The sequence below is a fragment of the Odocoileus virginianus genome, chromosome 23, assembly GCF_023699985.2.
Source record: "Odocoileus virginianus isolate 20LAN1187 ecotype Illinois chromosome 23, Ovbor_1.2, whole genome shotgun sequence".
Lineage (NCBI taxonomy): Eukaryota > Metazoa > Chordata > Mammalia > Artiodactyla > Cervidae > Odocoileus > Odocoileus virginianus.
In genome coordinates, this window is record NC_069696.1 from 12,642,182 (window position 1) to 12,663,969 (window position 21,788).

At 46.3% G+C, this 21,788-nt stretch overlaps 1 protein-coding gene and 1 long non-coding RNA gene across 4 annotated transcripts in view; one reads left to right on the forward strand and one right to left on the reverse strand.

Moving 5' to 3' along the window:
• Positions 1-2,815: 2,815 nt before the first annotated feature.
• The window catches only part of ATXN10 (ataxin 10), a 140,777-nt gene continuing 121,804 nt past the window's right edge, over positions 2,816-21,788 (forward strand). Inside the window, exon 1 of one of the 2 annotated variants that reach the window (XM_070453501.1) lies at positions 2,816-3,168. In XM_070453501.1, coding sequence (XP_070309602.1) covers positions 3,053-3,168 — 116 coding nt within the window. In that variant the 5' untranslated portion in view covers positions 2,816-3,052. The remainder of the gene's footprint in view (positions 3,169-21,788) is intronic. The other variant, XM_070453500.1, reaches the window with a different exon arrangement.
• LOC110134023 (uncharacterized) lies at positions 10,870-20,773 on the reverse strand. 2 transcript variants are annotated; one of them, XR_002312942.2, is made up of 3 exons: positions 20,696-20,773; positions 17,708-17,813; positions 10,870-11,963 (listed from the first exon to the last, which is right to left on the reverse strand). It is a non-coding gene; the product is annotated as an uncharacterized lncRNA (long non-coding RNA). The 2 variants fall into 2 exon arrangements; XR_002312943.2 differs by having other exon boundaries at positions 20,175-20,734.

Here is a 21,788-nt window from a genome sequence, read left to right on the forward strand (position 1 = left end):
ACATTCCAGGCCAATGAATTTGAATGTTATGGGACATGTTTTCTAGAAGAATCAGAGTAGTTGCTTTTGTTTTACAATTGAGGATGGCAAGCTAAGGGGTAAGATCTTGATTGGTGCCAATACATTTTACTATTCCGTGTTCATCGGGGAAAAATTAGGAGATCCTGCCCTGCTAGTTTAAGGACTGTTAAACATTTTTGATGGTCTTGAGCATCTCTAGGCGATATAATGCCTGGCACAAAGTAGGTATGTAGAAATATTTGTGGAATTCATGAATATGTCGTCAGTTAAATGGGATAGGGCTGAATTACAGTCACAGCTGACTTGCTTGTTCATGTTTCATTTCTCCTGCATATTCTGGTGGTATTTATCAGGTCTTTAAATTTTATCTAGTAAAGAACATCAAAAATATGTTATAAACATACCCCTACACTTCAAGTTGAAATGTAGAGAGTATTATTTATATATTCTAATTGGCCTCACAGCAATTTGTCCAGTCCTCTGTTATAGCAGTAATCAAGTGTATTCAATTTTGTTTGCCTCTCTCTCTGAATAGTCTGTGAGTTCCTTCAGGGTGGGATCATCTCTTATAGATCTTTACACAGTTGGCCCTCTGTCTCCACAGGTTGCAGCATCTGTGGATATGGAGGGCTGACTATAGGACTTGAGCATCCGAGGTTTTTGGTGTCTGCGGGGGGGGGGGGGTGTCCTGGAACCAATGCCATGCAGATACTGTGAGATCACAGCTCATCCTGTACCTATCATGAGGTCTGGCAACAATGTCTGTTCAAAGAATATATACATGATATGATAAAGTGCAGTGAAAAGAAAAGAGTGAGTTATCACCACCCCCAGAAAAGCCTTGTCTGATTCCTGTAAAATATACTCGTTTCCCTTTGCTGTTTTCAGTCACTGAGTCGTGTCTGACTTTTTGCACCCCCATGGACTGTAGCACATCAGGCTTCCCTGTCCTTCACTATCTCCCAGAGTTTGCTCAAACTCATATCCTTTGAGTTGATGTCATCCAACCATCTCACCTCACTTCCTTTAGAAAAACACAATTCTTAGCCTAACTCTGTAGAATTTAGCTCCTTGAATTCTAATTGTATATAAAGCCCTTAATGAACTGGAACAGAGTCCCTGGTAGCCCAGTGGTAAAGAATCCACCTTCAGTGCAGGAGATGCGGGTTCTATGCCTGGGTCGGGAAGATCTCCTGGAGAAGGGAATGTCAACCCACTCCAGTATTCTTGCCTGGGAAGTCCCATGGACAGAGAGGGCTGGTGGGCTACAGTCCGTGGGGGTCGCAAAGACTAAACTCGGGGACTAAACCACCACCAATGAGCTGGAACAGCAGTAGTCTCACTTCAAGCGGGCCTGGTAAATGATGTTACTGTCAGTGTGTGTTTGTCGCTCAGTTATGTCGGACTTTCTGTGCTCCCATGGGCTGCAACCCACTGGGCTCCTCTGTCCATGGAATTCTCCAAGCAAGAATATGGGAGTGGGTAGCCATTGCCTTCTCCAGGGGACCTTCCCAACACAGGGATCGGATCCGGTCTCCTGCACTGCAGGCAGATTCTTTACCGTCTGAGCCACTGCCAGTAAGTGATCACTAAGATCTGCAGACGACACCACCCTTATGGCAGAAAGTGAAGAACTGAAGAGTCTCTCGATCAAAGTGGAAGAGGAGAGTGAAAAAGCTGGCTTAAAGCTCAACATTCAGAAAACTAAGATCGTGGCATCCAAGTCCCATCACTTCATGGCAAATAGATGGGGAAAACAGTGGAAACAGTGACTGACTGTGTTTTTCTGGGCTCCAAAATCACTGCAGATGGTGATTGCAGCCACGAAATTAAAAGACGCTTACTCCTTGGAAGGAAAGTTATGATCAACCTAGACAGCATATTAAAAAGCAGAGACATTACTTTGCCAACAAAGGTCCGTCTAGTCAAGGTTATGGTTTTTCCAGTGGTCATGTATGGATGTGAGAGTGGAACTATAAAGAAAGCTGAGCGCTGAAGAATGGATGCTTTTGAACTGTGGTGTTGGAGAAGACTCTTGAGAGTCCCTTGGACTGCAAGGAGATCCAACCAGTCCATCCTAAAGGAGATCAGTCCTGGGTGTTCATTGGAAGCACTGATGTTAAGCTGAAACTCCAATATTTTGGCCACCTGATGCGAAGAGCTGATTCACTGGAAAAGGCCCTGATGCTGGGAAAGATTGAGGGAAGGAGAAGGGGACGACAGAGGATGAGATGGTTAGATGGCATTACTGACTCCATGGACACAAGTTTGAGTAAACTCTGGGAGTTGGCGCTGGACAGGGAAGCCTGGCGTGCTGCAGTCCATGGGGTCGCAAACAGTTGGACACGACTGAGCGACTGAACTGACTGAAGAACTGGGAACTGAGCTTCCAGGGACTGAGACTTGCAAGATGGACCCAGACTGCTCCAGCTCCCAGGGGGTCGGTGTGAGCCCTGATCAACCCTCCCGACCGCAGGATCGAGGTCTTCAGCCTTCTCCTCCAGGGGAACCTCTGTAGGCCTCCCCAGCCTTCCTCATATCCTCTCCTGCGGAGACCCCAGTCTGCCCGCATCTCCCCCTCAGGGCGTCCTCGTCCCCCACACCCGCTCCCATGGAGACCCCCCTCTGCCCCCATTTCCCCGCTCAGGGTGTCCCCGCCCCCCACCCCTCCGACTTCTCCTCGGGAACCCTCCGCCCTCCTGACGTCCCCACCCCCTCAAACACAACTTCCGCTTGCGCCCCCTCCCCACAGGGCCAACTTCCGGTCGGCGCCCCCCTCCCCGCAGGCGGGACTTCCGCCCGCGCCCCCCTCCCCTCGCCGCGCCGTCGCGTCCTCCGGCCTGAGGCGAGCCTTGGGCGCGTGCTGTCGCGCTTTCCGGGCCGGGCCCGCGGGCTGCAGCGGCGCCGAGGCGGCGGCGGCGGCGGCGTACGGAGGCAGCAGCCCGCGCTCCACCCGATCCCGCCGGCCCTCCTGCCCCTCCTCCTCCGGCTTCTCGTCGTCGGCCGCTCGGCCCGAGCTGCGAGCGGCAAGATGGCGGCGCCCAGGCCGCCGCCCGGCAGGCTGTCGGGCGTCATGATGCCCGCGCCCATCCAGGACCTGGAGGCTCTCCGCGCACTGACGGCGCTCTTCAAAGAGCAGCGGAATCGGTAACCGCGCGGGTGTCAGAGGCGTCCCGGCGGGGCTGGCGGGAGCAGGGCGGGGGCGCCCCTCCTCCCGGGGCGGCGGCGGGGAGGAAGCTCTGCGCCTCACCAGAGGGCCTCGGGCTGGGGGGCGGGGGTGACACCTGCTTCCCACTCGTCAGAACGGGCGTGAGGCCGGGCACAGGAAGGGGGACCGATCCAAGCGAGCCCTTCGCCGCCTCCTGCCTGTTGGGTTAGTTGAGCTGAGCCGCGGTGATGGCGCCCGGGTAACGTGCAAGGTGGTCTCCTCGGCCTGGTTGGAACAGACTGGCAAGCCCCCAGAGGCAGTAGAACGTGCAGGAGGGGGAGACAGACGTTGCAGATGTGCAAGGTGCGAGGCCGCGTCACTCCGTTCGTCCTGTGAGCCCAGGCTTTGCATCCCCAGTGGTGGCCCCGCTTTGCACCTTGGCCACTTCATTCCCGACTCTGCCACAGAAGGGCCAGATCTCCGTTGTATAAGGTGCCCAGGAGTCTGAAGATCTGGATTTGGCTCCTAGCCCTACAAGCGGTGCGTTATGGTGCCATTTCTCCAAGCCTTAAGATTTCCTGCCTAAAAATGGGAATGTAATACACGACTTCATTGCTAAATTGTACAGAGGAATAAATGAAATAAAGCACCTGAAAATACAAAGTACCTGATATCTCCAGTCAGTGCCTGTTTAATTTTGTTCTAGTCTTCTCTGGGCCTCAGTTTGTGTGTCTATTTAATAGAAATGAGGTTGGACAGTACTTTCCTGGTGAGGTTGTTTGTCACGATTAAGTGAACTCATGCATACTTGGCACATAGCTGACACATAGTATTAAATCAAGTTAGCTGATACTGTCCCTTCACACATTGATGGATGGTTCTCCATAAGTGTGTTGTTAGGAAGCCCTGTTCTGGAATCTCAGAAGTATGTGCAAAGAGGAGAGGGAGTGTGGGAGAAGGCCAGATGGTCTTAGAGTTTCAGTCGGTCTGAGCACTTCTGCCCCAAATCACAGTGAGTGTCGAGCAATTCAAAGAGTGTCAAGAGCCCTGGGCACTGCTCCTGCCTTTTTGGGAGATAAGTTAATTGATGTGATAACTCAGAGAGATTTGTTGATTGTGTTAATGCTTAGGCTATCTATACCATGATGGGCTCTTCTTTTAGTCAACCAGTCATCAGCCTTCACTGGGGACCTGCTCTGAAGCAGGTTCTTTGCTAGGGCCGAAGGTGCAAAGATGAAGCGGGTTAGGGTAATTGCCGTGTAAACAAATTGTAAGAGGGTCTAGCCAAGAAGAGATGGTGGAGCTGGGGGAACTGTGGATCTGGTGGAGAGATTTGTGGGCTGGGAAAGGCCTTAGGTTACTATGGCTTCTAGGCTTACAGATGAGAGGGCTAATTAGTAAGAACGGCATGTGCAGAGGAACATTGTGCTGATTTTGCATGGTCTCTGAGTTTAAATGAAATAACATAGATAAAGCATCTGGTACAGAGGACATAGTCAAATATCAAGTTCCTTTTTATAAGCTGAAGGATAAAATCCAAGGGCCTGAGCCAGTTTACAAGAGCCAGTTTACAAGGCCTTTCCTGATTCTCCTTCTTGTGAGGGGAGTTTATGGGGAACCATGCTAGGAGATCAAACCGGTCAACCCTAAAGGAAATCAGTCCTGAGTATTCATTGGAAGGACTGATGCTGAAGCTCCAGTACTTTGGCCACCTGATGAGAAGAGCTGACTTACTGGAAAAGACCCTGGTGCTGGGAAAGATTGAAGGCAGGAGGAGAAAGGGGCAGCAGGCGGTGAGATAGCGTCATCGACTCACTGGATATGAATTTGAGCACACTGCAGAGAGAGCGGAGGACAGAGGAACCTGGCATGCTGCAGTCCATGGGGTCCTAAGGAGACAACTTAGCAACTGAACAGAACAACAGTGGGAGGTTCTTTTAAGGGCATGGCCTGGCAAATCTGTATATTAAACAAATCTCTGGCTGCCATTGTGAGAGATACATTAGGGTGAGGCTAGAGGCAGATGACTTGATGGAGAAGCCCAAGAGAAAGAGAAAAGTGCCTGAATTTAGGGTATTGTCTATGGGGATGGGTAGGATAGATATTGAAACATCTTTACCAGATTGAATGGACAAGACTCAGGGACTGGTTGGATTGCTGGGGAAGAATGAGAAGAGGTGAAGGTGCATCCCATATTTGATTTGAGTTTTTCCTGGGGCTGGCGGGAACTCTGTTCTAGTTGAGGAAGAGTTGAAGGCCAGGAAAGGTGACCTGATGTGTAGGTCTTGGAGTCAGGAGGCAGATAGTATGTGGTGGTACAGAGCGCGCTTGATGAGGGTTTGTGAGGACAGGCTTCTGGTTCTGCCTCTGCTGCTCAGCATGTCTTTGAGCACATCACTAGTTGCCCCTCGGAAGGGTCTCAGGGTTTTCAGCGGCCAGCTGCTTCGCGAAGATCCATCCAATGCTGACGGACCCAGAGGGAGGATGGGCGGAGGTGTCAGAGGCTGCGTGGGACGTAAAGTGAAGCAGAATGAGGCATCACAGCAGCAAACTGAAAAACACGAGATACAGCAGAATCATGCTGAGGAAAGTAAGAAGGAATTTGACCTTTCCCCTTGAGCGTGGGCTGCATTTAGTGACTGGCTTTTAAATAATAGATGTGGGGGAAGTGACAGGGTGTGACTTCTGAGCACCGAAGGCCCTGAAGCTTCCTCATTGCTTTCTCTCTTGGATCGCTTGCTCCCAGAAAGCCATCTGCCATGTTATGAGGGCACTCAGGGGTCCACCTAGACAGGTCTGAGCGGTGAGGAACTGAGGCCTCCAGCCGGCAGCCGCGTGAGGACCATCCTGGAAGCAGATCCTCAGTCCCAGCCAAGCCCACAGCTGTTTGTGCAAGTTGATGAGGGACTCTGACCTGTATGAGACCATGGATTGCTCAGTTTGGGGCTCATTTATTATGTAGCAATGTGCTTAGTCGTTCATTTGTGTCCGACTGTGACCCCATGGACTGTAGCCCTGCCAGGCTCCTCTGTCCATGGGGATTCTCCAGCCAAGAACACTGGAGTGGGTTGCCATTATTTTCTCCAGGGGATTTTCCCAAACCGGAGATTGAACCCAGGTCTCCTGCATTGCAGGTGGATTCTTTGCTGTCTGAGCCACCAGGAAGCTCCCCTGTATTCAGTGTAGAGCCAGGTGATAACTCTGCCTCCACTGTCCATGCAGCTGCCCACATGCGGCTATTGAAATTAATCAGCAGTAAGTATAATTAGTCATGCCATTCCTTGTCCCAGCCACATTTTTAGTACTAGTAGCCACACGTGGCTAATGGTACCTTCTCGGACCAGGCAGATACAGATTATTCCCATCATCACAGAAAGTTCTGTTGAGTAATGCTATTGTGTTTTTTTTCTATAGGATTCTTGAGTGTTCTTGAACTAGTTTAACGTTTGGGTACTGCTTTCCATAAATCTTCTCATGCTTAAACTGATACATTATTGTTTTTCCATCTGAAAAGCTTGTTGAGTAAAGTGAGCGTATCACCTTCCTTGGGTCCCTAGCATCTAGCGTACAGTCTGATAATTGTAGGTTCTTAACAAAGGCTTGTGGAATTACTGCTATTTGTGTAAGTCATTATTTATGTGGCTTCTCAGGTGGCTCAGCGGTAAAGATCTGCCTGCCAGTGCTGGAGATGCAAGAGACTTGGGTTCCATCCCTGACTGGGAAAAACCCCCTGGAGAAGGAAATGGCAACCCACTCCAGTATTCTTGCCTGGCAGATCCCATGGATGGAGGAGCCTGGTGGGCTACAGTCTGTGGGGTCGCGCAGAGTCGGATACAACTGAGCACACACAGCACAGTTACTCATGGTGCGTGTGTAGTCTTTTTGTTCCCTACTTGTATTGGTAAATTTTTTTAAGCTTCTTTCAGTGTGGGTTCTTTCTTCCTGTTAATGTGTGTTTAGTCAAAAGTATATTCCTGATTTCTTCCTTCTAGGCTTTGTGTGTATTGTGTAACAGGGCAGATGCTTCCCTCCCCTCCATGCTTTGGAGGCCCTTTACCTTATAAACCCTATTTTCTTTTTTTTAAAGAAAGCACTTATTAGATTCTTCATACTATGTAATTATTCATAGAGATTTCTTATTTATTCTCTGTCTTCCAGAATGAAGGCCCATGAGGACAGAGATAGTTGGCTTTTTTTTTTTTTTTTTGGCTTTTTTGTAATTACCCTGTTTGGATCATGCTTTTTGAATTTGATGTCTTTGAACAGTTTAGGAAATTGTCAGCCAGTATTTCTTCAGCTGTTGCTTCTCTCTCATTCTTTCCTTTCCTTCAGGGAATTTAATTACACATATGTTAAACCTTTCACTGTATTTTGTGTATCTCAAAGCCTCTTTTCTGTATTTCCGATTCTTTTCTGAGCTTTGGTTTGAAAGTTTCCTCCTGTCTTCTCGTTCTCTGTTCTGGTTTTTGCTGTGTCTAATGTGCTGTCTATTGTATTCTTAGTTTCAGGCAGTTTTGAGTTTTGTAGAATTTCTATTTGATTTTTAAATGGATTGCTCTGTTGAAATTCATAGTCATCTACTTTCTTAAGCATATTAATTATACTTATTTTAGAGAATGTGCCTGATAAGTATCTGTTGTCAGTTTCTGTCTTCTTGTGTGTAATCATCTGGTCTTCTCATCATTGAATGCTGAATGTCACATAAGGAATGTTAAGACCATTTCCAAACTACGTGCAAGCTCCAAACCAAAATCAGTCTAAAAGCAATTGCATTCAAAAAATGGTGGTAGAATAACTTGATATCTAAATGAAATAAAATGAACTTTGACCCATACCTTGTACCAGTCACAAAAATATTTCCACATGGATTGTAGACTTAAACATAAAATTTTAAACTATAAAATTTTTAGAAGATGGGAGAATATCTGTAATCTTGTGTGTAGGCAAATATTTCTTATCCAGGTCACAGATAATATTGACCTTTCAAGAAAAATTACACTTTATCAAAATTAAAAAATTAAAAACCTTCTGCCTGTCAAAAGATACCAATAAGAAAATGGAAAAGGCAAGTCATAGACTGAAAACATTTACAATACATATACCTAATATAAAGAATTTGCCTTAAAATAGATAAAGTGCTCCTGAAACTCAGTAACAAAAGACAATCTGGTAAAAAAATTGGGCAGAAAATAAATCTGATTTAGAAAGGAAGATATATAAATGGCCAACAAATACATGGTAAAGTACTCAACATCATTAATCATTAAGAAAATGCAAATTAAAAACTCCAGTCTATGCTCCTGAGGATGGCTTGTTACCAAAAAAAAAAAAAAGGAAAAAAATTGTTGGTAAGGATGTGGAAAATTTGGAATCCTTGCACATTGCTGGTGAGACTGTGAAATGGTTCAGCTATTATGTAAAAAAAATTTTGTGGTACCTCAAAAAGCTAAACGTAGAATACAGTCAAGCAGTTCCACTCCTAGGTATGTATGTACCTTGGAGGATTAAAAGCAAAAACTTAAACAGATACTTGTGTGCCCGTTTTCATTGAGGTATTATTCATAATAGCCAAAAGATGGAAATAACTCAGGTGTCCCATCAACAGGTGAGTGGCTAAAATATCACATGTACATACAGTGGAGTACTGTTTAGCTGTAAGAAGGAATGCAGTACCGGTACATGCTGTGATGGGGTGAACCTTGAGAACATGCTGAGTGGAAGAAGCCAGACATAAAATGACCCATACTGTATGACTCCACTTCTGTGAAGAACTAAGAATAGGCAAATTCATAGACAGAAAGGAGATTAGAGGTTACTCGGAATGCGGGGGAGGGAAGAGTTATTGTTCAATAATTACAAATTTGTTTGGGATACTAAATTTTTGGAATCAGTGGTGAGGTTTGTACAACTATATGAATATAATTAAAGCCACTGAATTCTATACTGAAAAATGTTCAGAATGGAAAATTGTATATTATTGGTTGGTGCAAAAATAATTTGGTTTGGCATTGTTGAACTTTGTTGTTTGATATTGGAATACATTCTTAAATCGGTTGTGTTGTACATCATTTTAATACACATTTCTCACTTTATTTTTTTTTTCTAATGACATTACTTGCTATTTTATATTTATTTTAGACTGTGGAAATGATGTTAGACAAAAAGCAAATTCAAGTGATTTTTTTTTTTTATTCGAGTTCAAAATGTGTCGTAAAGCAGTGGAGACAACTGGCAACATCAACAACACATTTAGCCCAGGAACTGCTACCAAACGTACAGTGCAGTGGTGGTTGGTTCAAGAAGTTTTGCAAAGGAGATGAGAGGCTTGAAGATGAGGAATGTAGTGGCAGGCCATTGAAAGGTGCCAATGACCAATTGAGAGCATTCATTGAAGCTGATCCCCTTACAACTACTCAAGAGGTTGCCAAAGAACTCAGCGGGGACCGTTCTGTGGGCACTGGGCATTTGAAGCAAGTTAGAAAAGTGAAAAAGCTCACTAAGTGGGTGCCTCAGGAGCTGACTGAAAATAATAAAATTGTCGTTTTGAGGTGTCGTCTTCTCTTACTGTATGCAGCGGCAACAAAGTATTTCTCAATCAGATTGTGATGTGAGATGACAAGTGGATTTTATGTAACAGCTGGTGATGACCAGCTCAGTAGTTGAACCAAGAAGAAGCTCCAGAGCACTTCCCAAAGCCACACTTGCAGCAGAAAAAGTCGTAGCCCCTGTTCGGTGGTCTGCTGCCCGTCTGATCCCCCACAGCTTTCTGAATCCCAGGGAAGCCGCTACATCTGGGAACTGTGCTCGGCAAACTGATGAGATGCACTGAAAACACAACGCCTGCTTTGGCGTTGGTCAGCAGAGGGGGCCCAGCTCCTCCCACGACTCTGCCTGGCCCACGTCGCACAGCCATTGCTTCACAGGTTGAGTGAATTGGGCTATGAAGTTTTGCCTCATCCACCGTACTCACCTGACCTTTTGCCAGTTGACTACCTCTTCTTCACCTGACCTTTTGCCGATTGACTACCACTTCTTCAAGCATCTTGACAACTTTCTGCAAGGAAAACATTTCCACAACCAGCAGGAGGGAGAAGATGCTTTCCAAGAGTTCGTCGAATCCTGAAGTACAGATTTTTATGCTACAGGAATAAACTTATTTCTCATTGGTAAAAATGTGTTGATTGTAATGGTTCCTATTTTGATTAATAAAGATGTTTGACCCTACTTATAATGATTTACAGTTTACAGTCCGAAACTGCTGTTACTTTTTTCTAACTTAATACATACATGCAACTGTCGCCCAGTCACTTCAGTCGTGTCTGACTCTTTGTGACCCTGTGGACTGTGGCCCACCAGGCTCCTCTGTCCATGGAGTTCTCCAGGCAAGCGTACTGGAGTGGATTGCCATTTCCTCCTCCAGGGGATCTTCTCTATCCAGGGATCAAACCCACATCTCTTACGTCTCCTGCTTTGGCAGGCAGGTTCTTTACTACTAGCACCACCTGGGAAGCCCTTAATGCATACATATTTTACCACAATTAAGAAGTTAATGTAATATACCAAAATTGATAAAATTATGTAGTTTAAATGAATGAATTGTATGCTTTGTTTGATTATGTCTCAGTAAAACTGTTATAAACTAGTAAAACCATAATGAGATACCTCTGTAGACTCATTAGGTTTGTTGGGATTAAGACGACTGTCAGCTTTCGGTGAGGATGTGGAGCAGCTGGGGGTCTCGTTCATTGCTGATGGGAGCGTGGATGGTGCAGCCGCTTTGGGAAACGCTTTGACAGTTTTTTATAAAGTTAAACATACCTATAACCCTATAGCCCTAGGTATTTATCTTAGAATATATGTCCACACGACTTGTGAAAGAGTGCTTGTAGCAGGTTTATTGATAATAGCCAAGTACTAGAACCTACTGAAATGTCCGTCAGTGGGAGGATGACTAAACTGCCTGGTAATTGAATGACCCCCCAGTACACACAAAAGTGTGGATGGATCTCAGAATGCAGTGAGTGAAGGAAGCCAGACAAAGCCTGCATACTCTGTGGGTCTGTGAAGTTCCGCAGAGCTGACCTTCTCTGTATCGCTGGCTGGTAATGAAGGCATGAACAGTGGTTGTCGCAGGAGGCTGGGGGTTGACTGGGAAGGAGCATGAGGGAATTTTCTGAAGTGAGGGAAACGTGCTCTCGCCAGATGGGGTTGTCTGGATTTGACATACTTATGAAACTCTAGCCATCTGTGTAATTCACTGTCCATTATATCTGTTTTCTGTGTGTAAAATTATTCTTCTCCCTGCCATGCCCAGAAGAACTTACTTGAGCTGAATCTCAGCCAGCATGATGGAAGGACTTTGTGGAAATGTCACTGGTCTTTTCTGCTTCCTAGCTGAGAATTACCACTGATAAAACAATGTTTCTGAATTGTCAAATTTCCTCCAAGAAAAGAAGAGGGAACTGGTACATTCAGAGTGAGTTGGGTTTTGATCCACGTGTTCCTCCATGCCAGGCAGTGCTCTCTCTGTATTTCCAGAGCCTGAGATGAGCTGAGGTGACTGATACTCATCAAGTGCTGGGGACCAAATCTAGGAAAAAAGGAAAGTAATCCTAGAAGGGTGCAGGCAGTAACGTGGCTCTGGAGAGTTCAGGTCCTTGTCCACTGAAGAGTGTAGTGGAAGGGTGCTTTTGGAGTCTCACTTCGCAGTGATGTCATGCTGCTGGTGTGGGGCTGAGATTTCCTTCCTCAGGGTGGGGCGGCAGAGGTGGTTTATCGTGGCTCTTCAGGACCTCTGGGTAAGACGGTGGTTGTGCAGAGTGACAGAAATGGTTTTGTAAACAATTTGAGTTTGGGGAGTGTCTTCCTCACCCCCTTGAGATGTACTGGTATGAAATACTGATATCTTCTGGGACTCAGTGGGTTTCAGGGGGGAAAGGTTTTCATAAGGCATAGAGAAGCAAAAGGCAAAGGAGAAAAGGAGAGATATACCCATTTGAATGCAGAGTTCCAAAGAATAGCAAGGAGAGATAAGAAAGCCTTCCTCAGTGATCAATGCAAAGAAATAGAGAAAAACCATTGAATGGGAAAGACCAGAGATCTCTTCAAGAAAATTAGAGATACCAAGGAAACATTTACTGCAAAGATGGGCTCAATAAAGGACAGAAATAGTATGGACCTAACAGAAGCAGAAGATATTAAGAAGAGGTGGCAAGAATACACAGAAGAACTGTACAAAAAAAATCTTCATGACCCATATAATCATGATGGTGTCATCACTCACCTAGGACTAGACATCCTGGAATGCGAAGTCAAGTGGGCCTTAGGAAGCATCACTATGAACAAAAGATAGTGGAGGTGATAGAATTCCAGTTGAGCTATTTCAAATCTTAAGAGATGATGCTGTGAAAGTGCTGCGATCAATATGCCCGCAAATTTGGAAAACTCAGCAGTGGCCACAGGACTGGAAAAGGTCAGTTTTCATTCCAATCCCAAAGAAAGGCAATGCCAAAGAATGCTCAAATGACTGTACAGTAGCACTCATCTCACATGCTAAAGTAATGTTCAAAATTCTCCAAGCCAGGCTCCAACAGTACATGAACTGTGAACTTCCAGGTGTTCAAGCTGGATTTAGAAAAGGCAGAGGAACCAGAAATCAAATTGCCAGCATCCGTTGGATCATCAAAAAAGCAAGAGAATTCCAGAAAAACATCTGCTTTATTGACTATGCCAAAGCCTTTGACTGGGTAGGTCACAGCAAACTGTGGAAAATTCTTAGAGATGGGAATATCAGACCACCTTACCTGCCTCTTGAGAAATCTGCATGTGGGTCAGGAAACAACAGTTAGAACTGGACATGGAACAACAGACTAGTTCCAAATAGGAAAAGGAGTATGTCAAGGCTGTATATTGTCACCCTGCTTATTTAACTTATATGCAGAGTACATCATGAGAAATGCTGGGCTGGATGAAACACAAGCTGGAATTAAGATTGCTGGAAGAAATATCAATAACCTCAGATATACAGAGGACATCACCCTTATGGCAGAAAGCAAAGAGGAACTGAAGAGCCTCTTGATGAAAGTGAAAGAGGAGAGCGAACAAGTTGACTTAAAACTCAACATTCAGAAAACTAAGATCATGGCCTCTGGTCCCATAACTTTGTGGCAAATAGATGGGTAAACGTTGGAAACAGTGACAGACTTTTATTTTTCTGGGCTTCAAAATCACTGCAGATGGTGACTGCAGCCATGAAATTAAAAGACGGTTGCTCCTTAGAAGAAAAGTTATGACCAACCTAGCCAGCATATTACAAAGCAGCGACATTACTTTACCAACAAAGGTCCATCTAGTCAAAGCTATGGTTTTTTCAGCAGTCATGTATGAATGTGAGAATTGGACCATAAAGAATGCTGAGTGCCGAAGAATGGATACTTTTGAACTGTGGTGTTGGAGAAGACTCTTGAGAGTCCCTTGGACAGCAAGGAGATCCAACCAGTCCATCCTAAAGGAAATCAGTCCTGAATATTCATTGGAAGGACTGATGTTGAAGGTGAAACTCCAATACTTTGGCCACCTGATGGAAAGAGCTGACTCATTTGAAAGACCCTGATGTTGGCAAAGATTGAAGGCGAGAGAAGAATGGGACATCAGAGGATGAGCTGGTTGGATGGCATCACTGACTCAGTGGACATGAGTTTGGGTAAACTCCGGGAGTTGGTGATGGACAGGGAGGCCTGCCGTGCTGCTGTTCATGGGGTCACAAGGAGTCGGACACGACTGAGCAACTGAACTGAACTGAACTGAGTGCAGTTGTGTGGTCCTTTGAACATTCTTTGGCATTGGCCTTTCTTTGGGATTGGAATGAAATCTGACCTTTTCCAGTCCTGTGGCCACTGCTGAGTTTTCCAAATTTGCGGGCATATTGAGTGCAGCACTTTCACAGCATCATCTCTTAAGATTTGAAATAGTTCAGTTGGAATTCCATCACCTCTACATAGCTTTGTTCATAGTGATGCTTCCTAAGGCCCACTTGACTTTGAATTCCAGGATGTCTGGTTCTAGGTGAGTGATCACACCATCATGGTTATCTGGGTTATGAAGATCTTTTTTGTGGAGTTCTTTGTATTCTTGCCACCTCTTCTTAATATCTTCTGCTTCTGTTAGGTCCATACCATTTCTGTCCTTTATTGAGCCCATCTTTGCAGTAAATATTCCCTTGGTATTTCTGATTTTCTTGAAGAGATTTCTGGTCTTTCCCATTCAATGGTTTTTCTCTTCTTTCTTTGCATTGATCACTGAGGAAGGCTTTCTTATCTCTCCTTGCTATTCTTTGGAACTCTGCATTCAAATGGGTATATTTTTCCTTTTCTCATTTGCTTTTTGCTTCTCTTCTTTTCTCAGCTATTTGTAAGGCCTCGTCAGACAAACATTTTGCCTTTTTGCATTTCTTTTTCTTGGGTCTTGATCACTGCTTCCTGTACAATGTCATGAACCTCCGTCCATCGTTCTTCAGACTCTCTGTCTGTCAGGTCTAATCCCTTGAATTTGTCACTTCCACTGTATAATCATAAGGGATTTGATTTAGGTTGTACCTGAATGGTCTAGTGGTTTTCCCACTTTCTTCAATTTAACTGTGAATTTGGCAATAAGGCGTTCATGATCGGAGCCACAGTCAGCTCCTGGTCTTGTTTTTGCTGACTGTATAGAGCTTCTCCATCTTTGGCTGCAAAGAATATAATCAGTCTGATTTCAGTATTGACCGTCTGGTGATGTCCATGTGTAGGGTCTTCTCTCGTGTTGTCAGAGGAGAGTGTGTACTCTGACCAGTGCGTTCTCTTAGCAAAACTGTTGGCCTTTGCCCTGCTGCCACAGAAGGGTATGACTACCCGGCGGTGGATGTGGTGGGTAGGGGCTCTTTGTTTCACTTTCCAGTCTCATTCCTCCCTCCCGTCTACATGTTACATGGTATGTTATATGCTCGATACTCTTCAGTTTGCATCTTTAATCTTTGCTCTGTTTTCAAGTGCTACCAGTTTTCACATATAGAGAGCTAGATCGTTAGCTTCAACTGTTGTAGAGTGTACGGCTATAAGATTACATCATCATTTATGTACCTTTTCTTACTGTTGGGCATTTGGATTTGTCTTAATTTTTGGTAACTCCAACAGCACTGTAGAGACCATCTTTATAAATGCCTCCTTGTATACCTGAGCTGTTGGGTTTTTTCTCCAAAGTAGAATTTGAGGTAGGAACTTGGGTGAAGTAATTTAACGGTAGGCAAGCCCCAGCAATCGGAAGTGTGAGAGAGGGGAAGCTAGGTGTGGAAGGAGAGATAGCTGACGTAAGGATGCCATATTCAGTGGCGGCTGTTGCAGGCAGCTGGGGCTCAACCCCGCTGAGGATCCCTGGGGGAGGCACCTCTGAATTGTCTGAGCACAGGGGTCGTGAGAATTGCCCCTTGGGTCATTAACTAGATGGGCCAAGGGTGTGCGATGAGGGACACCACGAGCATTTACTACAGTCTGCTCTTCTCCTGAGACCTCTTGCCTGACACTGTCCACTCAGTCTCGGACTCTTGGAGGCCAAAGCTATTCGGAGTCTTAAAGAAGAGCCCTCACAGGTGTGTTGGAGCAGTGAGTCCAGTCCCTCTGGTGCAGCCTGTCTTGAGGCCGTTAGTGGACAGTCAGCTCCCGACTCCAGCTTCCAGTCTGATCTTCCCCGACTCTCCAGCATGTCCCTGGGCTCTGATGCCGAGGGGCCTGAGCCCTGGGTGGCCTTGCTCTTGTCAGCGTGTGGTTGCTGCTGCTGCCTGTTCATTGTTATCCCTGGACACAGAGGAGCCAACAGACAGCCCATCCAACCCTGAGTTCAGACCCACTCCTCCCTGCCCCCTGCGTGTCATCGCAGCCCTGGCTCTGCATGCTAATCAGGGGTGTTACCCCTCCAGTGTCAGCACGTCTTCTTTGCCTGCTGGTTTGCTAGCTTGAGAATCTCAAAGTGCTTGTTCTGTGGGCCTACTCTGAGGCATCCCGATCCCTTTCTGTGCTCCCTGATGGAGTTCTGTGTCCTCGACTCGGGCTTGGCCCAGCACAGTCTAGAGTTGCAAGGTTGGGAAGCACACACTCAGAAGGGTTGTCACAGAGTGCTGAGGAAAGGCCGGATTTTCCTAGGGTTAGATTTTGTCTGTGAACTTTTAGTTTGCTGGTTCACCTTGAGAGATTTGTTGTGTTTTCTGCCTTTCGGGGCTCACTGTTCCCTATATAATCATGTTGCCCTTTCCTCTGCCTTCTTCCCCAGTGACCCCAGCCTAAGGTCAGGCCTTCCTTCTATTGATTATTTGTATCCTAGTGATACTGGGAGCTCGTGTAACTGGTCACCATGCTGGCCAGCGTCGTGGGCCAGGTCCCGTCTCTGAAGTTCCTGGCTCCCTCGTAATGTTGGAGATGCACAGCTTTGCATGTGACCCACACGGAGAGCTGCACTGCTTGTGTGTGGTCAGTCGTGTCCGACTCTCTGCGACCCCACGGACTGCAACCCACCAGGCTCCTCTATCCGTGGGATTCTCCAGGCGAGAGTACGGTAGAGGGCTGCCGTGTCCTTCATCCAGGAGCTCTTACTGACTCAGGGATTGAACCCGGGTCTCCTTCACCTCCTGGCAGGCAGAGTCTTTACCGCTAAGCCATCTGGGAAGCCCAAGGCTGCACTGAGTCTGGCTCTTTCCTTCTCTCTCCGGATGCCAGTCTCCCTGTCCTGATACTGATTGTCCCATGGCAGCTCTGATCACCGCAAGGTGGAGTGGTCTCCATTGTGCCGCAGTTGAGTTGCAGATGACCTTAGATCTTCTGCCTTATGACCTGGGTGCTTCTGCCTTATGTTCCTCTTACCTCTTTCAGAGAATTGCAGTAGGGTATTGTAATCACTTAATCACCTACCTATCCACTGGAATGAGCCCAAACCTGAGGGCAGGCTTCTTAAACCTCTGTGTCCTCAGGGCCTCCTTTAATACCTAGCACAGAATGACCCCTTGGTTGTGTTTTTATTACTTCCTTAAATAGTTAATTTCCTGGAGTCAGCATAGGAAGGGCTCTGGCAAGAGAGGTATAAAGCATCAGATGTGACAGAGGGTCGTAGAGGTCAGAAATGTTTTGGTGTCCCTCATTGCTTGCATCAAGATGTAGACTAACATTCATAGGGAAAAGGACTGTTGAGCACTTGAGAGGCCGGCATAATGTAGAACTCGGAATAAACCAGTCATCTGCGTGTACACAGGCTCATATAGGCTTTCCCCAAACACAACTGAGCCTCTGGCCAGCAAGTCTTTGGCTGCATCAAAGACAACAGCCGAAACAAACAAACAAAACCCACAACACAGAACAAGCCCCCTTCAGACCCCCATGAGTTGTCAGCTTAGTGAAGGGCCGAATGCTGTCTTGACTCAACCATGACTCAGATCAGCTGTGCTGAGAGAGAACGTCAATTATGTAGCACTATAAACAGAACTGTGTGGAGTGTGGTGACAGTTCCCTTTATTTTTACCTGTGCCATGAGCTGGACTGCCACATGGAACCACTCGGTAAGGTGTTCTGACTCAGCTTCAAAATACAGATGTGGTCAGTGTGAGCCACCCTGCACATCCAATTATCTTAAATGGACAAAGCAGACAGGAAGAAGTTTGAGCCAGCAAATCAAAATAAATAAGGTTAGAATGGTGACCCACTGTGCCCTCAGAGGAGAGTTTCTTAGCTCTTTTCATCCTCCTAGTCTTTTGTAGTGGTCCCTGGACCAGAGGGTGTGGTCACTGGACTGTGGGCAAGGACACTCATTCAAAGGCAGAGGAACCCTGGGGCCCACTGCAGGCTGAGTCAGCTTCTGACGGCCACAAGCCCAGAGAAGTCCCATTAGAGCTAAGAGTGGAATGGAGCGTGACTGAGCGCAGACCTTAGCCGGGGCTGCTGCTGTGCACAGGTGACCTGCACCCCCTCACCAGGAGCCGGTTACTGTTGCGGTGCCGCAGGGGGCCCGCTCCCAAGCAGCCAGCTGTCAGCGGGCACCCGTTCGTGGTCCCGGTTCCCTCTCGGCCCTTGGTCGGGGCTGCAGTGAGACCCTCCCACAAGCAACCAGTTGTCAGTGAGCTACTGTTAGTGGTCCTGGTTCCACTGGGGCCCACTGGGGCGCCTTCTCTTAGCCAGGACCAGGAAGGATGAAAGTTGTGTCTTGGGACCTTGTCTTTTCTTGGCAGAACAGAGAATAACGTTCGTTTGGTAGATTTACAGGAGCATCGCTCCTGACTGTGACGTGGCACCAAGAAGGTTGCAACAACTGACTGTGGCCCTCCCTCACCTTTCCTAGAAAAGGGCTTTGCTGAAAACTTGGGGTTGTTAAGGCGTGAGCCACCCATTTTCTTGCATTGCCCTCAATAAACCTCTCTCTGCTCCAAACTCTGACAGTTTTGGTATTGCCTGGCCTCTCTGTGCATTGGGAATGCAGACTTGCATTTGGTAACAAAGACAGTTTGTAAGTGAGGGATCCACTTACGATTGCCATGGAGGAGTGTGTGTATGTAGTGCTTAGCAAGGTGCTGGGCACGGCATAAGCACAGTTAAGTACAAGTGGCTGTCGTCCTCACTGAGAATATTATAAAACTATCAAAAGAGATTAGATGGTTATACAGTGATATGATAGGAAAACTCGGTAACACAGAGACATCACTTGTCCCCAAGTTGATCTGTGGTTTCGGTGCCATTCAAAGTAAAATCTCAGCAGGGTTTTTACTACACATTTACAAGCTGATTTTCTAATTAATATAGGAAACTAGGTTTTCTATTACTCACTGGTTCCCTTAAGGCTTTGTATAGAACCTTTCTGACTCCTCAACTTTTAAAACCCTTCCCATGTGCAGGGGGCTTTCCTGATGGCTCAGGCAGTAAACAATCTGCCAGCAATGTAGGAGACTGTCTGCAATGCAGGAAACCTGGGTTCGATCCCTGCGTCAGAAGATCCCCTGCAGTAGGAAATGGCAACCCACTACAGTATTGTTACCTGGAGAATCCCCATGGACAGAGGGGCCTGGTGGGCTACGTCCATGGGGTTGACACGACTGAATGACTAAACCACCACCATGTGCAAAATTCCCTGTGTCTTCAACCTCTCTGGACATTCTTGTCATCTTCTTGATCTAGGTGAAATAGGGCTCACTTCTAAGGACAAACCTTTCCCAGAAAGTCCTTCAAGTGGGCTGTGTTCTCCTATATCCTGTGTATTGCTTAGCTTGAAGGTGTGTAGGTGTGAAGGTAACTGTCATTGCTGCTTTCAGAACTTTTTCCTCCATAATCCCTGCAACTTTCCATGTCATGCCATCAGAGTATATAGCTCATAGACAATCTCTTCTACTGTTAAAAGTTCAGGTGGTCACTCTGTCATCCCTTGAAGAATCTAACTGGATCACTGTTGACTGCATTGCTTATCCCGTCTCAAGTCTTGGCTATTGTAGTGTTTACACAGATGATCCTTTCATTACCCTGACCTTTTATTTCTTGACTTTGAACACCTCTCACCTCCCCCGCTTCCCCCTGTCTAACCACACATTGCCGTGTGCTACCTAGGCCTTGTGATTAACCATGGCTGCATGCCCCCCGCAGTCTTGATTCCAAGAGTCCTGCTCTGACTGCCTGTTCTGTCTTGTCTCTCTCTGGGTCCCCTACTCCATCAAGTCTTTAGCTCCCCGCTGGACATGCAGTCTGTTGATCCTACTCCTTCCTATTCTCTATCCCTTCTGTTCCTTATAGTCACGTATCCCTTAAATCCAGGTTAGACCTATGGGTCAGTGATAAAGCATTTCACTTCCCTTGCCTCCTCTCCTTTGTTACACTTTGCTGGTAAAACTCTAGCTCTAGTTAAATCCAACTTGCTGCTGCTTTTCCACTTGCACCCAAATAACTGAACAAGGATGGAGAAAAACGCAACAACATACTGATTGGTCTTTCTGTAACTGATGATCACTGACCTTGTGTAGGGATTTAGTGCCATTGTTCTGGTCCGTTTGACCCTTCCGCTTGTCAGCTGGCTTATGCCTTTTGCTCTCCCTCAGTCTCCACTGGTCCTCCCTCATCCTCATTCTCAGCTTCCTGTGTTTCCAGGAATTCCCGCTTTCCTCTCCACCCTGCTGCCTCTGTCTGTCCCCATAGTTCACCTTTCTTCAGGTACTGTGGGTGAACTGCCCTTCTCCACATGCCAGCCCTCCTCAGGTCTGCATATACTCCTCTCCCTTTTGCATACGTTGCTCCAACAATTCTCTTACTTCACCCCCCCTTTCTTAAATCATCCGTTTTACCCTTTCTATTGGATTATTCTCATCAGTTGCTGAATCTGCTGTAATTTTTCCCCTCCTAAGAAGAATCTCTCCCCCATTTCCCTCATTTTTTTCTCCCGTTTATATAAACTTCTCTAAGGGTTTTTTGTATTCATCTGCTACAGTTTCCCCTTTCTCTTGAACCCATTCCACATTGCCAAGCCCTTGGTCTTCACCTAAAATCCTCATCTCTGCTGGTTGATGTCACTCATCACTTCTTTCTCCTTGGAACACTGTCTTCATTTGGCTTCTAGAACCCCACCCTTTCTGATTCTTCACTTTTATTGGCTGTTCCCTCTGAGGTCCAGTGCTCAGTCCCTCAGAATTCTCCCCACCTACCTGTGCTGTCGTGACAATTGCCTTCAGTCTTTGGGTTTGGTTAGAGGTGGTGATAGCTCTAACACTATCTGTAGCTGGACGTTTCTCCTGATGTTTAGACTTGTATGTTCATCTGCCTATGCCACATTTCTGCTTGTATTTCTAATAGGCATTTCAGATGTAACAAATCTCAAACTGAACTCCTGATATCCCTCCTCCCCCAATATCTTTACAGCAGTCTTCTCCAGTTCAGTAAAAAGCAGATATATCCATCCATTTGTTGCTTAGTCCAGAGTTGGGTCAGAGTTTGGCACTATCCTTGACTCTGCTTCCTCAGATGCCCCTCATAATAATTTCTCATCAAATCTCATTGACTCCATCTTCAGAATATATTCAGAGTCTGGTCTCTGCTTATTATGTCTGCTGCTGTCCCCTCCTCTCCCAACTGCATCCTGGAAGAGTGTCCTAACTGATCTCCATGTATCTTTTCTTTCTTTTGCTGTGATCAGTTGTTTACAGAATAGCAGAGGGATCCTTTAAAAGTGAAAGCAGGTCACTCCTCTGATCAGAACCCTCCCTGGCTTCTCATCAGGTGGGTGATCCTTTCAGTGGCAGAGCCTGTGTCTAACATATATTCCTGAATCCAAATAGAGATACTTTTTACTTAAGGCTCCGATTCTGTTTTTTTTTCCCCATATGACTGATAGTTGTTCCAGCACCTTTTCTAGAATAGTCTGGCCTTCTCCCTGGGACCTTTAGTGCCAGCCCTGCCATCCGCCAGGTTTCTCTGTGTGCAGTTCTTTCCTGGACACCCTGTCTACTTCTGGGCATCCCGCCTTCTCTTTGCTTGCTTTCCTTGGTATAATGCATGGGAGAGTCTGTTCTGATGAGAGATGCGTTTTGAGTATGGTGAGGACACTGGAGGAGGAGACAGGAGTTTTGGGGGGATGA